The sequence below is a fragment of the Bufo gargarizans genome, chromosome 3, assembly GCF_014858855.1.
Source record: "Bufo gargarizans isolate SCDJY-AF-19 chromosome 3, ASM1485885v1, whole genome shotgun sequence".
Taxonomy (NCBI): domain Eukaryota; kingdom Metazoa; phylum Chordata; class Amphibia; order Anura; family Bufonidae; genus Bufo; species Bufo gargarizans.
In genome coordinates, this window is record NC_058082.1 from 275258044 (window position 1) to 275272995 (window position 14952).

General features: G+C 45.1%; 1 protein-coding gene across 3 annotated transcripts in view; it reads right to left on the reverse strand.

Annotated features, from left to right (window-relative positions):
• TPST1 (tyrosylprotein sulfotransferase 1) overlaps positions 1-14486 on the reverse strand; it is a 72997-nt gene extending 58511 nt beyond the window's left edge. Inside the window, exon 1 of one of the 3 annotated variants that reach the window (XM_044285691.1) lies at positions 14340-14486. Coding sequence is in view for 2 of the 3 variants with exons in the window: in XM_044285688.1 (XP_044141623.1) it covers positions 14221-14266 (46 nt within the window). In the remaining variant the exon portion in view is untranslated. The other 2 variants (XM_044285688.1, XM_044285687.1) reach the window with 2 other exon arrangements.
• Positions 14487-14952: the final 466 nt, after the last annotated feature.

Below are 14952 nucleotides of genomic sequence, written 5' to 3' on the forward strand. Positions count from 1 at the left end.
AGTCTGAACAGATCCGCTCAGACTACTTTCAGACTTAGAAATTTTTCTAAGTTATTAATGCAGACGGATCCGTACTGAACGGAGCCTCCGTCTGCATTAATATGATCGGATCCGTTCAGAACGGATCCGATCAAGCGCAAGTGTGAAAGTAGCCTTAGTTGTTACAGTGGAATGAAAAAATACCCTGTTTAATAAATAAATACCTACACAAAAAATTGAAAATTGTGAGTGAGTATGTATAAAACCCCTCAATACGGTCTGTTCCAACCAATTAACTTCCAAAATCACATCATTAGTTGAATAAGGGCTCGTTCACGGTCTGGCCACCAAAACCCACACACCGAGCAAGGAGGACATTAATGAAAGATTCAACAGAGACATCAATGATAACACAGAAGGAGATCCAATGATCCATAACAGAGATGGAAGAATCTGTCCATAGCATGACTATAAGGCCTCATGCACACGACCGTTGTGTGTTTTGCGGTCCACAAATTGCAGACAGCCATTGATATTTTTGGGGGCGGACCATGGAACGGAGTGCTGTCCGCATCTTTTGTGGCCACATTGAATTGAATGGGTCGGCATCCAAGCCGCAAAAACGGCCTTATCCGTACAAACCACAGAGAGGGGCTCTATGGAAGAGTGGACAGTAACAAAGCCAAAGGAAATGTGCCACCAATTTTTTTTTCTGCCAGTTAAAACCAGAAAGCGACAAATATCCATTTTTTCTAATCTGTTTTTAATTTTCTTATTATAATTTTTTTTTATTCTATTTTTTGGACATGATTTTGGGGGCAGCCATCTTGCCTGAGCTGGTCTTAATAGGGTTATCTGGGAAAAGATATTTATCACTTATCCTCAGAATAGGTCATCAGTATCATATCTACGGAGCGAGATAACTGGTACTCCCACCGAACAGCTGTTAGAAGAGGTCTTGAGCGCAGCAACCTCTTCCTAGGCCAGTGACATCACTGTACATTGGTCACGTGGCCTAGTTGCAGATCAATGGGGCTCAGCCGCAATACCAAGGGCAACCACTATACGACATCCTTGGAAAGATGTCGGGTGCCTGAATCATTCACCAAAGCTCCAGTGAGCATAGTGGCTTCCTGAAAAAGCTGATTGGCAGGGATGCCAGGACTTGGATGCCTGCTAATATGATAACGATGGCCTATCCTGAGGAGAGGTCGTCATCATCGCTTCCAGGATAACCCCCTTAACTGCATTTAGAAAGCATTAAGAAAACTGCTATACGGCAGCCTCATGGGCCATAGACAAAGGTCTGAAGTGGACCTCATTGACTTCTGTAGGAGAGTTTTCTAGGCATGTTTTGTGACCATGAGAAATGCTATGGGTAGCACAAACCTATACAACAAAACAGAAAAAGCAACAAAGGGGGGGGGGGTACATTTCAGTTTGTAGCTCACGGGACAGCGCAGGCGTACTTTTTACTAACACTGGCATATGAAAGGCCATTCTTTACTAAATGTGACCCAAAGAATCAGAGCCTCAAACAACCTGCAGGAAGCGAGATGTTTCAGTGAAGTGCTGAGGCAACAGACCAGCCTTCTGCCTTGCCATGTGGATTGTGCAGGCCTTGTACTCACTCCATTCACTCTAAAATAACTATAGCTACACATAGTGGGCGGCTGCCAAGCAATACGTGGTTTCTCTGATGGAAGTTGTAGTGACTTCAGAGGAAAGCCATGCAGCATCCATTTGTCACATAGCAACATCTGCTGTGACAAGAGAGCTGCCAATTCAGAGAGAGACGTAGAGGAGACTGTTCAGTTCTGCTCGAAGGGGTAGCACTGCGGCGTCTGCCTTGTCACAGTACTTAATGAAAGTATATTTGCTCAGTGTGAGGCCAGAGTTAAATAATATCGTTATAATACAGGGCGATGGACATTTTCCACTGACAAGTCTACAAATAACGTCAGAACTTGCCAATTATACAGAGACAACAGGAGCTACAAAGACGCTACTTCTCTTTTCCTGAGGTCTGTCACAGATGACTTGTGCAGGAAGTTCCTTCTCCTGACTGATGCGTAGTTCTCAATCTTTAGAAAAAGAAGTTCCTCACAGCTGCAGTGTGTATTATACAGTTCCGTGTCCCTGCTACACCAAAACCTCGTAATACACAATTGATCTGCCAAAATCTACCCCACAGTCATGGAATGAAAGATGGCCATACACCTTAGGGTGCTATCACATGTGCAGCTTAAGCAGCGGGTACTGTACCACAGTTTCTACTAATTTTCAGGCTACACCAGGACTTGCCATTTTAAACACAGGTGTTGGTATGACCCTGCAATTAGCAGTACCCGATGCCCTAGCCACAGCTCAAACTGATCATCTGATTAGAAGAGTAGTCATCCATTCTGCACTGCAAGTGAATTTGGACATTACATCCCAAGGGTGGTAAACAGTGTCTGCACAAACCATCAGAAGATGTTTGCATGACACTGAGCTACGAGCCAGACATTCATCTACAGATGTTCCACTGACTTCACCACACCACAGCTCTCAAAGACTATCATGGTGCAGAGCAAGAAGACAAAAAGAGGACGAATAGAGGTCTTCCCTCTTCAGCAATGAGTCCAAGCTTTTGTCTTGGACGTAATCATAGTTGAAGACTGGTCTGGAGACTACATGGGAAACATCACAAAGAGGCTTTCACAAGAGACCATTACACACCAGTCCTACTTCTGGGATTATAGTGAGGGGTGGCATAATGTACATTAGCCAACCCCTCTAGTCTTCTTTTTAGGTACACTAACAGCTCAGTGTTGCATTGATTTGGTCGTGAAGCCAGTGATACTCCCATTTTCTCAAGTGTCCCAGGAGTCATTTCAATAGGACTAGGCCAAGCCACATGTTGCTCATGGTACTGTGGGCAGCCTCCGTGACCTAAATGTCCTACCATGGCCTGTAGCATCTGCAGAATAGTTTCCCATCAAGCACATCTGGGAAGTCATCATCGGTCGGCAATTACAAAGGGAGCTGCCAGCAGCGGATCTTGATGATCTCCGTTCCCAAGTGCATTCAGTGTTGTAGAACGTTCCTCAGACACTCATTATCCACCTAACTGATATCAGGCCAAGGCATGTAAGTGCATGTATTTCTGTGTGTGGTGCTCATACTAGATAATGCATAAATAATAATAATAATAAATCTTTATTTATATAGCGCCAACATATTCCGCAGCGCCTAACAATTCAGGGATTCATGTACAGTCATAAATAACATAGCAACAGACAAGTTGATTACTACAACAAAAGGAATGAGGGCCCTGCTCGCAAGAGCTTACAATCTATGAGGGAATAGGGGTGACACAAAAGGTAAAAGTGCTTGTTATGTGCGATAGTCCAGCCATCCTGGGAGAATAGGGGGAGCAGATATAAAGCCACATGAGCCGGTCAGCAGCCAATATACGAAGTGCTTCTGGATGCAGTGGAGGCTCAGCTTCAGGGAATGCTAAATGTGCTATGGGGAGGTTAGATCAAGGGAGGTGATAGGCCACCCTTAAAAGATGCGTTTTTTAACGAACGTTTAAAACTGTGCATGTTGTGATTAAGCCTGATTTCTTGGGGTAGGGCATTCCAGAGAACCGATGCAGCTCGTGAGAAACCGGTTCGGATTTTTGTGGAAGTCAGTCCTTGGTATAACGAAGAGCACGGGTAGGGTGGTAGACAGAGATGTAGGGTGGTGTAGCACAGTGGAGGGCTATGTGGGTGAGGACGAGCAGTTTGAATTGGATTCTATAGTGTATGGGTAGCCAGTGCAATGACTGACACAGGGCGAAGGCATCAGAGTAGCGGTTGGACAGATAGGCGACCCTGGCTGCTGCATTAAGAATAGATTGGAGAGGGGAGAGTCTGGTGAGGGGGAGGCCAATTAATAGCGAGTTGCAGTAATCCAGGCAGGAGTGGATCAGGGCAATATTGAGAGTTTTTGTTGTTTCCATAGCGAGAAAGGGGCGGATACTAGAGAGGTTTTTGAATATTTTGTTTCCTTTTTTCTCATTTGCATAACATTAACACGCCTATCCAGCCTGTGCTTTCCACAACTATTCCTTCTCCGTGTATAACTACACAAGCAAGATTTCTATGCGGTTAAAACGCAGCACCTTCGTACTGGAAGCTGCACAAAAGAATTAGAACACTTTTAGTCTCTGTAAATGTCAAAGACTTGGCTCCTGCCGGCTTATATGCACAGGGATATATTTCTGATATTTTATTTCACTTTCTAATCGACTGTGTAATACTTTAAACCTAGCAAGGAGAATTGACGTCTGGCTCATTTTCGCTACATTTGTAGAATTGCCTGTAATGCCCGAGCTGTAGAAAGGGGGTCACATCACACTACTGGAACACAACGTTACAGATTCTTGTACACGGAGGTTTTGCCAAAGCTTCTGCAAAGACTGGCATGTAGTTAACAGCTGAAACCATCCATGAAAACCACACTGTAATCTTGACGAAGCAGCACGTGCCTGTGTGGTAACGGACTATGGCCTTACTACTGTACACTACAAGGGACTCCTCCATAAACGGTTATCACCGAAGAGTTTCCAACTAGCTGGATTGCGGAGACGCACAATTATAGACGCAATAAAAACACACCAAAACAATAAATCTATGGTACTCACAAACGAGAGCATGTGCTCAGGCAGGATAGACCGGCAGATAAACTAAGGAATGTTCGTCCTGGAGCTAAACAATCGGGAGACATTTCTATTGTACCATCAATGTTTTTAATGTAATGTTATGCTACTCTTTTATTGTAATGGAATGTTGTTTAAGCATTTAACGGCACGTTATACTATGTATTGCTCTGTGTGTCACAAACCTGAAACTTGCTACCCCACACCATCTCGTTTTAAAGAAACTCGCACCAATGTTTAAGGCTACTTTCACCCTGGCGTTTTGGCTTTCCGTTTGAGAGATCCATCATGGGCTCTCACAAGCGGTCCAAAACGGATCAGTTTTGCTCTAATACATTCTGAATGGAAAAGGATACGCTCAGAATTCATCAGTTTGCCTCCGATCAGTCTCCATTCCGCTCTGGAGGCGGACACCTGTCTGCAGTGCTTTGCTGTCCGCTTGACGAAACTGAGCCAAACGGATTTGTCCTGGCACACAATGTAAGTCAATGGGGACAGATCAGTTTTCTCTGACACAATCTGGCACAATAGAAAACTGGATCCGTCTTGGCTATGTTACAGATAATACAAATGGATCCGTTCATGACGGATGCATACGGTTGTATTATTGTAACGGATCCGTTTTTGCAGATCTATGACAGATCCGCCCAAAACGCGAGTGTGAAAGTAGCCGTAAACCGTATGATGTAACCATAAATGTCTAAAAAACACAGGCATATACACAGTGCACTGTGAACAGCCAGTCAATCGCTGAATGCACTGAACCCGTCAGCACATGCAGAGTGGACGGCCAAATAAATCTGCACCACAAATTTACCTATATTGCACTAGTTTGGACAAGTGCAGAGAAGAGGTCCCGGCAAGCTCTCCTGATGAAGTGCGACATACCCATGCCACACGTATTGACAGTGCAGGACACAACCTCTTATCCAATCTGGGCTACTATTAATTTTTTTCAGTGTCTGTTCTTTTTTTTTTTTTTGTGGCCCGTATGTGAAACCATTCAATTCATTGGGTCCGCTAAAAAAGGAAATTACTGTGTGCATTATTGTCCGCATTACGGACAAGGATAGGTTGTTCTATTAGGGGCCAGCTGTTCTGTTCCGCAAAATACGGAATGCACACGACCAGTATCTGTGTTTTGCAGACCGCAAAACATCCAACGGTCATGTGCAGGAGCCCTTATACTCACTATCAGGTCGCTCATAAAGCATGCTGTAATTTGTTTTACTTGCTAACAGTATACAACATATATATACAGAACGCTCCTTATCGGCAGATCTTCAGGAGAACCCAGAGCCTGTCTTCTCTAAAGGTCCCTTTACACTGCTCAATGGAGTGTTCCTTCCTGACAATCGCTTGCTTGTCAGAGGAGAAAATTGCATTTACCTGCAGAAATCTCCTCCACAGTATGAGGAGAAGCCATCGCTAATGCCATCACTTGTCCCCATACAGAATCATTGTTCGCCGGCAGCAAAGGCTGTTTAGATGCAAAAGCTACTGCTGGCGACTATTTAGGTGTCCGTACCAACAATCCTATTAAGGGTACTTTCACATTAGCGGCAGGGGAGTCCGGCAGGGGAACAGCCTGTCGGATCGGTCCTGCCGCTATTTCGCGTGTGCCCCCGGACTGTGGCTCCGTCCCCTTTGACTATAATGGGGGTGGGGGCGGAGTTCCGGCAGCAGCACGGCAGCTGGACAAAAACTACGACATGCCGTCGGAACTCCGCCCCCATTATAGTCAATAGGGACAGAGCAACAGTCCGGGGGCACACGTGGACTGGTGGCAGGACAGATCCGACAAGCTGTTCACCTAACGGAACTGCCTGCTGGACTCCCCTGCCGCTAGTGTGAAACTAGCCTAACCGATGAACAAGCAGCTCGCTCAATCATCGGGTAATCAGCGGCACCTTTTTAATTCGTACGTCTTTAGCCATAAGGGCTGTTTCAAACGAGCGGATGCCGTGCATGACATCCGCTGCGTGAATGACAGCCAAGACCCGCTGCGGACAGCAGAAGCACAGAGCATTAACATGATTGATAATGCTCCGTGCCTCTCTATGATCTCTTTACTACAAAATAACGGTGACAACTTTATCTCACTGTGATTTCGTAGTAAAGAGATCACAGAGAGGCACGGAGCATTATCAGTCAGGTTAATGCTTCTGCTGTCCGCAGCAGGTCTTGGCTCTCATTCACGCAGCGGATGTCACGCTGCGTGAATGAGAGCCATCCGCTCGTGTGAAACAGCCCTAAAGGTTCTCAAGATGACAAGCACTCTGTAAAGGTGGTCGTACACATTGGTCTAAAGTTGTTCAAAATAGACAATTTCAACATCCACAGATGACAGAACATTATTGTCTGAAAAGAAGTCAGCTCTGCTTGAAATCTTCATCTGATAAACGGAAGAATGCTTTTCTGTTCACAAAAAAAAGATTGTAGATGAAAGAGCCCTCTTTGAAAGAATGTTTATGGCCAGTTTATAAGGGACTATATGGACTAACGTGTATGGTCGTGTGTGTGAAAAGATCCTTCAGACGATTGTTTGTTCAACTGGTTTTAAAACCATCTTCTATCTAATGTGTATTGCCTCCTTTAAAGGGGTTGTCTGCTTTTTTTTATATTGATGACCTACCTTCAGGATAGATCATCAATATAAGATCGGTGGGGGTCCGACTCCCGGCACCTGCGCTGATCAGCTGGTTGAAGAGACAGCAGCACTCATACGAGCATTGCCTTCTCTTCACTATTTACCTGCTCGCCGTTGCAACTGCAGCGACATAGCAATGTAATTACAACTTCACCATTCCATTCACTTGAATAGGAAGGAGCCATCCCATAGATATTAATGGGACGGCTTAGGTGCAGTCGCAGCTGCAAGTAGGTAAACCGTGACGAGAAGGCAGTGCTTGTTTGAGAACTGTGGTCTCTTCAAACAATTAGTCGGCGGGGGTGCCACCAGTTGGCCCCCTGACGATCTGATATGGATGTCCTATCCGGATAGATCATCAATATAACAAATAGTAGACAACCCCTTTAAGACACATTTTTAAAGAGATTATAATATTGTACAAAGTTATTCATGAACAACCCAAGCTGGGGCCACAGGCATTAAGGTGGCCATACACAGTAGACAGAAGTTGGTTGATGGTTGAACACCAGTTGAAAAAACATCTGGTGAACATTTACTTGGCAGACATGGTCATACACACTTTAGTCTAGATTGGCCTTCACAGTTGATTAAACTGCCCATACCTGTTCAATGAAATCAGGTGATGGATGAAAGACCTTTTGACAAACTATCGGACGAAAATATTAAAACGCAACCAACTTCTTTTCCAACAACAACGGTCTGTCGTCAGTCAGAAGGATCGTTCCTTGTTAAATTTCAACAGACGAAAGTTCATTTTGGTTGAAATCATCTATCTTGATCAACTTAAGACTAATGTGTGTGGCCAAATAATTAGGCAAACTTAAAAAGACAGAGAGACAAGAACGCACCCTGTCCTTAATCAGTCCAACTCTTCCATCGAGGTGGAAGTTTTCTAGTCCCCTAAGATGCTTCATTTTTGATCAGTCGTCATTTCCTACACCCGGTGTAATTGTGGATCTGTGACATCCCAAAGCAGGACCTGTTGTTTAGCAGTAGTGTTGAGCGAGCTTCTGTTTTTCAAGGTTCGGGTTCAGGATATCTAAGGATTCCGTTATGGATTCCGCAACCACAGACCATAATTGCAGACGAGCGTTTGTCACGCTGCAACTCCGCAGCGTAGCTCCTGGCCTGACCTCCCAGCACTGACAGGGTCACGTAATGCTGCCAGTGTTATCCAATACATTCCTGAACTGTAAGGGTTACATAGCATCATAAATTAGTATAATGCTATGTGACGCCTGCAGTGCTGGGAGGTCAGGCCGGGAGCTAACAAACACTCGTCTGCAAGGGGCCTTAGATAATCGGAACCTGAACCTTGTAACTTGAAAACAGAAGAAGTTCGCTCATCCCTATTTAGCAGTCCTCTTGACTTGTGACTCACAACAGCCTCGTATGAGACAGGGTGCTCACAAGCCCTAATGTCTAAGAGCACCGGCCATACACTGTCAACAGAAAATGCCTCGCCCTCCTTGTACGTGCAATTCAGGAAAGGTGTATATCAGCCGTCTCTTGGGAGTGACCAAGTCAAAGTCCAAAGTTCAGAAGAAGAAAAGGTAACATCAGTATCATAAAGTATACTGGTATATCTGCTTATTGTATTCCACCCTTCAACATATCTAGCAATGTGGCTAAGGATCCCAAAGCAACCGGTTGGGAGGTCCTCATTTCAACTAAATGATTTAAAACGACTCTCCAGTTGCAAAAATAAAAAATTAAATAAAATCACAAAAACTGGGGAAAGAACAGAACACTTACCTGGTGCTCTGACTTTTCAACTTTTTAGCTGCAGATCTGTCAATTCCCGAGCTTGTGTTCTGTCATCCAAGATGGCGGCACCACTTCTCAGACTACCTCATGCCCTCTGATTGGCCGGCACTGCTCACGGGAACAGCACTGGCCAGTCCAAGAGCTAGACAAGTACGAAGTGTCTTGGGCTACTGATCCACAGTGTGCATCAGGTAGTCTGAGAAGTGGAGCCGCCATCTTGGATGACAGAAGAGCCCAGGACTGAAAAGATGAGTCGGAGGTCACCATGTAAAGCTTTTGTGTGTTCCCCAGTTATGTTTTTTTCTTGAACTGGAGCGTTGCTGTAAAGAGGATGCCTTTCTTGACAAGTCTGTTTTACAAAATAGTTTTAATTCCCATGCATAAAAAATTCTGCAGCATCTTTTCACATAACTGTTGTTCCATTCCTCAGTTATTGCTACTAGAAGGTAAGTAATGAATTTGCAACTGGATGTTACCAGCTTGAGGCGTGTCCCTGCAGTGTCCCACCGGCAGCGCTGAATGGACATTGTTAGGGTACGACCACATAATGCATTAGTGTGGTGGTGTGGACGCACTATGGCCATACAGGCCAAGGCAGGCTCTACTTTAATTATGACTGCATTGTTAATGGTTGCGCGGCACCTGCAATACCACACATCTAATAAAATGCAGACAGGCTAATCAGTGTGTCCTTAATTAGTTTAATTAGAGCCCACTGCAGCCTGCAGAGCCACGTGGTACTCGACAGTAACGCGGCTGCCCCATGTGCCCCCCCCCCCCCCCCCCACTGATAACACCCAGTTACAGATTTCTAGTAGCAATAATAGAGGAGCAGAACAGAGCTATATGAAAAGATGCCCCAGAATCAGTATTGCACAGGGAATGCTAATAGGTTCTAAAACAGACATGTTGGGAGAGGTAACAGGTCCTGTAAAAATTTGGAAGTACATTTTGGAAACAGAAATAAAGATGTGCAGAGTTCTAGAAACATTCCTAGAGACGTTCTCCACTGAAACCACACATGCAGTAACACATGTAGACACTACACATGTGGTTTTTGCATGTGGTTTTCTCTATAGTATTTTTGCTTCATAGTCTAAGACTAGCTGAAAAGCACACATTAAGGCCTCATGCACACGACCGTTGTGTGCACCCGTGGCCGTTGTGCCGTTTTCCATTTTTTTCTGCGGCTCCATTGACTTTCAATGGGGCCGTAGAAAACTCGGCTTGTGCACCGTTTTTACACCGCGCCCGTGACCCGTGTTTCGAGGCCGTGAAAAAAATATAACCTGTCCTATTTTTTTCACGGCCAACGGTTCACGGGCCCATTCAAGTCAATGGGTCCGTGAAAATCACGGATGCACACAAGATTGTCATCCGTGTCCGTGATCCGTGTCCGTTTTTTCCTATCATTTCAATGGCAAACTTGACTTAGATTTTTTTCATCTTTCATGTCCGTGGATCCTCCAAAAATCACGGCAGACCCACGGAAGAAAAAACGGGCACGGATCACGATACAACGGAACCACGTTTTGCGGGACGTTAAAAAATACGTTCGTGTGCATGAGGCCTAAAGGGAACCCGTCATCAACGTTATGCTGCCCTTACTAATGGCAGAAAAAAGTAGAGACAGGTGAGCTGATTTCAGCGGTCTGTCATTTATAAGGTAAAAGTAAGTGGTTGCCGAGAACCAGCATCACAATCATTGCAGACTGGGCCTGGAGAAGAGTCCCGGCCACCTGAGAAGAGTCCTGGTTATTCATGAATTCCTGCTCTCCTGCCCACCTGCTGATGACTGACAGTCTTCTACCTAGTTGTCTCCCTTTCTCTCTAGGAGAGAACTGCCAATCATCAGCAGATGGGCGGGGAGAGCAGGAGATTATGAATAACCAGGACTCTTTTCAAGTGGATTTGACTCTTTTCCAGGCCTGTGTTTCAATGATTATGATGCTGGTTCTCTGCAACCACTTACATTTAGCTGATGTGTGACACACCGCTGACATCAGCATTTCTGTCACTACTTTATGCTGCCCTCATTGTCAGCATAAAGTTGATGACAGGTTCACTTTAACCTGATGCAGTACCCATTTATTACTGGGCACATCTGGAGGCAGCAACTCAAAGTACAAGAAGGACAGGCAACAGCTCGCCAAGTGAACTGTGCCAACTTGGAGGAGATAAAGGATAACATTCTTAGTATTACCTCCACATGTAATGTCATACTGATCATGGATGAAAGAAGAATCAATTATTTGCTAATCTGACGGTGCACGAGTTATTACTGGCAAGCATACAGGTCTTCAAGATTATCCCAAAACACCGAGGCTTAGATATCATCATGGCCCATAATATAAAGAATCATCACGAGCGGACATATTTTGGACTGGGTCAAACAGTGAGGCATAAGTATCTGCAGGAGCCGTGGAGATCAGATCCTGTCATCTGGAATAAGGAGCGTGTGCCACTAAACATGCCCAATTAGGTCAGCACCTTGTTGACCCCTTCAAACAGGGCAGCGTGGTCCCCATACCAGGGGTAGGCAATTTTTCTATTGTCAGTTCACATTGAGTTTTTTGGTGCTGATTTTTGGAGCGTTTCTGCCTCAAAATCAGCTCCAGAAAACGCTTCAAAACAGCCTCCCATTCATTGCAAAGATCGGGAGGAAAAAAAGATGCAGCATGCCCCATCTTGGGGGCAGAATCTGCGCCGAATCTCCCATAGAAATTAATAGGAAACACAAAATAAAACAGCTCCACGCAAGTCCATGCGGTTTTTGTGCATTTTCCACAGGTTTTTAGTGCAGATCTGCTTCAAAAACCTCAAGCAGATTCAGTGATGATTTTTTAAGCTTGGTCGTGTGAACTGGCGCTATGATATTCCATAGGCATCAAAAGAAATGCTAAAAAGAGCAAATCTCCACAAGCCCTGGCCAGCCTTGTCCCTGCTATAAATGGCACAAGGCGTCATAGAAAACTGCAGGTCTGACGCAATGTATAAAGCAGAGATCAGTAAACTACAACTCCCAGCGGGCAAACTTACTCGGCTGTTCATGTAACTCCAACAGAGGTGAAAGGAGGATTCTGGGAGTTGTAGTTTTTGAACAGCTGGCATGCCGAAGGTTGCTGACCCCTGGTATAAAGAAAATGCCAAGGTAATGAGCGATCCCCTATTGAGAAGAGATCTGCGAAAACTATTCCCAAGGTGTAACATCAGTTATAGAAAAAATAATAATGAAATGAAACGTTTCTTCATTGTGGGCACTGGACATGGACACAAATAATAATAAAAATAAAACTGCTTGCTGATAATCTGTGATCCAATCGTAAAATGACCGTGTCATTCCATCAGCCCCGTGCCCTTTCAGTTACAGCCTGGCTCTGTGCCACTTACAGGACAGATAGAGAATTGACCCAGAAACCAGGCACTGATCAAAACCCAGCCTTATAACCAGGGAGGCCTTAACCTCCTCTATTTTAGGGGTTATTTTATGGCCTCTCAACTCTGCCTTTTTAAGGACTGGGAAAATAGCAGCTTTTGCAGTAAAGTGGTGAAAGACTCAGGTTTTACGGATTTCTTTACTGTATTGGAGTCCGACTATTTATCAAATATACAGACCGGGCACACACTTTTCTGCAGAATGGCTATAAAGACCTGGCGGGTTATTAGGAGCTGGTGTGGAGTTAAGGCATCACTTATATGTACCCCACTATGGCATAATCCAAAGCTTTTGAATTTTAGGGACTTGAATTGCTGCCAGTATTGGAGGACTAGGAATATTGAGTATTTACATCAGGTGGTTAGTGGTGGACAAATTCTGTCCTCGATGGAATTAGGGCAAAGGGCTAATCTGAGTGAGGTGGCCTGGTACGCATATTTTCAATTGAGGTCTGCACTTTCTAGAACTTTGAATAGTCACCTTTTTCTTATAGATACTCCTGAATTCTTACACGATTTAATTATTAAGAAATCCGCCACGAAAATTAAAATATCACATTGTTATAGACACTTAATGAAACATTTTTTTTGGGTCTTCTTTCACCAGGACAGAAGTCCTGGTCTTTGTTACTTTTAGAGGTGGGTCCCCCAAATTGGGAGAACATAGGGGAAAGTTTAAAATATGTTTCACACAATTTTAATCATACTGTTGTACAATTTAACATTTTGCACAAAATATATGTGACACCTATGTGGTTATATAGAAGAGGACTTAGAGCCTCCTCCGATTGCCCACGCTGTGGCGACTCCGAGGCAGACCACTTACACCTGTTTTGGGACTGCCCAATGGTGGGCAGCTACTGGAGATCGGTCCAGACCACTCTGGCTCGTAAACTTAATATTGTTGTTCCTCTGTCTCCCAGGATATGGGTCCTGGGAGACTTATCGGAGGTTAATTATCAGCCCATAAAACGTCAATTATTGATTAAGGTTATGTTCTTGGCCAGGCTTCTTGTTTCCAGATTATGGTTTAGTTCCTCCGCTCCAGATTGCAGTAATTGGCTGGCCTTGGTAGAGAAAGTAAATAGCTATGAGAGGATTCTGCATAAACAAAGAGGATCCTATTTAAAATGGGGCAAACTGTGGGAAGACTGGGATATGGTTAATTAATTTGGAATTCTTCTTCTTTTCTTTTTTTTTTTTTTTTTTTCTCCTGCAAGGTTGGAAGGGGGGGGATAGCTGGGGTGGGTCGGGGATGATCTTAGACTTTATATTATAAATGTTATGTGGACATGTTTTTTTACACTATAAATAAAATATGATTGATTATAATAAAAAATAAAAACCAGAGGATGGCACAAGTATCATATAATACCTATATGCCCAAGAGGCTGCACAAAAAGAAAGGGGCAAGACCAAGGAGGCTGGGCAAAAAGTAGGAGCTTGGCCAGATACCCAGTGCTAGGCACCTGATGGGTGTAAAGTAGACCATGGACTGAGTTGCGGAGCTGGGCAATACATCCAATGGAACACCACTTGGCATCAGATCTGGCAAATGCCATGTTCTGGGACAGGATACACTACCGGCGATGGAGCAGCCTGGCACAGCATCTCCCTTCTATGCCCAGCATGAAATAACTGCCCTGTGCCAATGTAACAGCACTGAACACCCCCCTCTGCCTGGAAATGAACTTACCGGCCGCTCCATAATCCAGAGCTATCCACACCGTGCGGGACAGCATTAGTACAAAGAGCTCCCATTACACGGCCGTATCTGGCAATAAGTAACCAGAAGTCATTAGAGAGGGCGCTCACCTGTGTCCGGTCCCGGGCGGGCAGCCCCTGTCAGCTCCGGTCCCCCCCTCCCCCCGACATCATGCTCAGTCTCCGCCGTTCTCTGCCTCGCTCTTCCAAGCACTCGCTGCGCGTGCACAGACCGCGGCTGCCAGGCACAGGGCCGAGAGATGTCAGCGGCGCGCTCATTGGTCAGCAGGGATAAGGGGCTGAGGTGAGATCCGACCTGTGATTGGCCGAGTGGCTGGAGGGCTGGGCACTGGAGTAGTTAGCGGTGGAAGGTGCTGAAGGTCTCCTCACTGAGGCGGTGACGTGCGGCATCCTCAGCTGTGGAGCTGGCGGCGTCATTGTCTGATGTGTTCGCCGCATTACCGCCTGTGCTTCTTATGGGCAGATTTATTGTACTGTGCTTCTTAAAATAATAGCCTGGTTTATGGGTGACAAATGGGCAAACTCAACATTTATAGGAAAACCATGGTAAACTGGCATACAAGAAGAGAATAGAACATTATGTTCTTGGGGAGGTAACCACCTAGCACATACAAATGGGTGTAGGTCTGTGCCTACCTGTTGGCAGGGAAAATGAGTCACACTGCCCATAGTGATGCCCAGACGTACCCATGGGTTTGAGGTG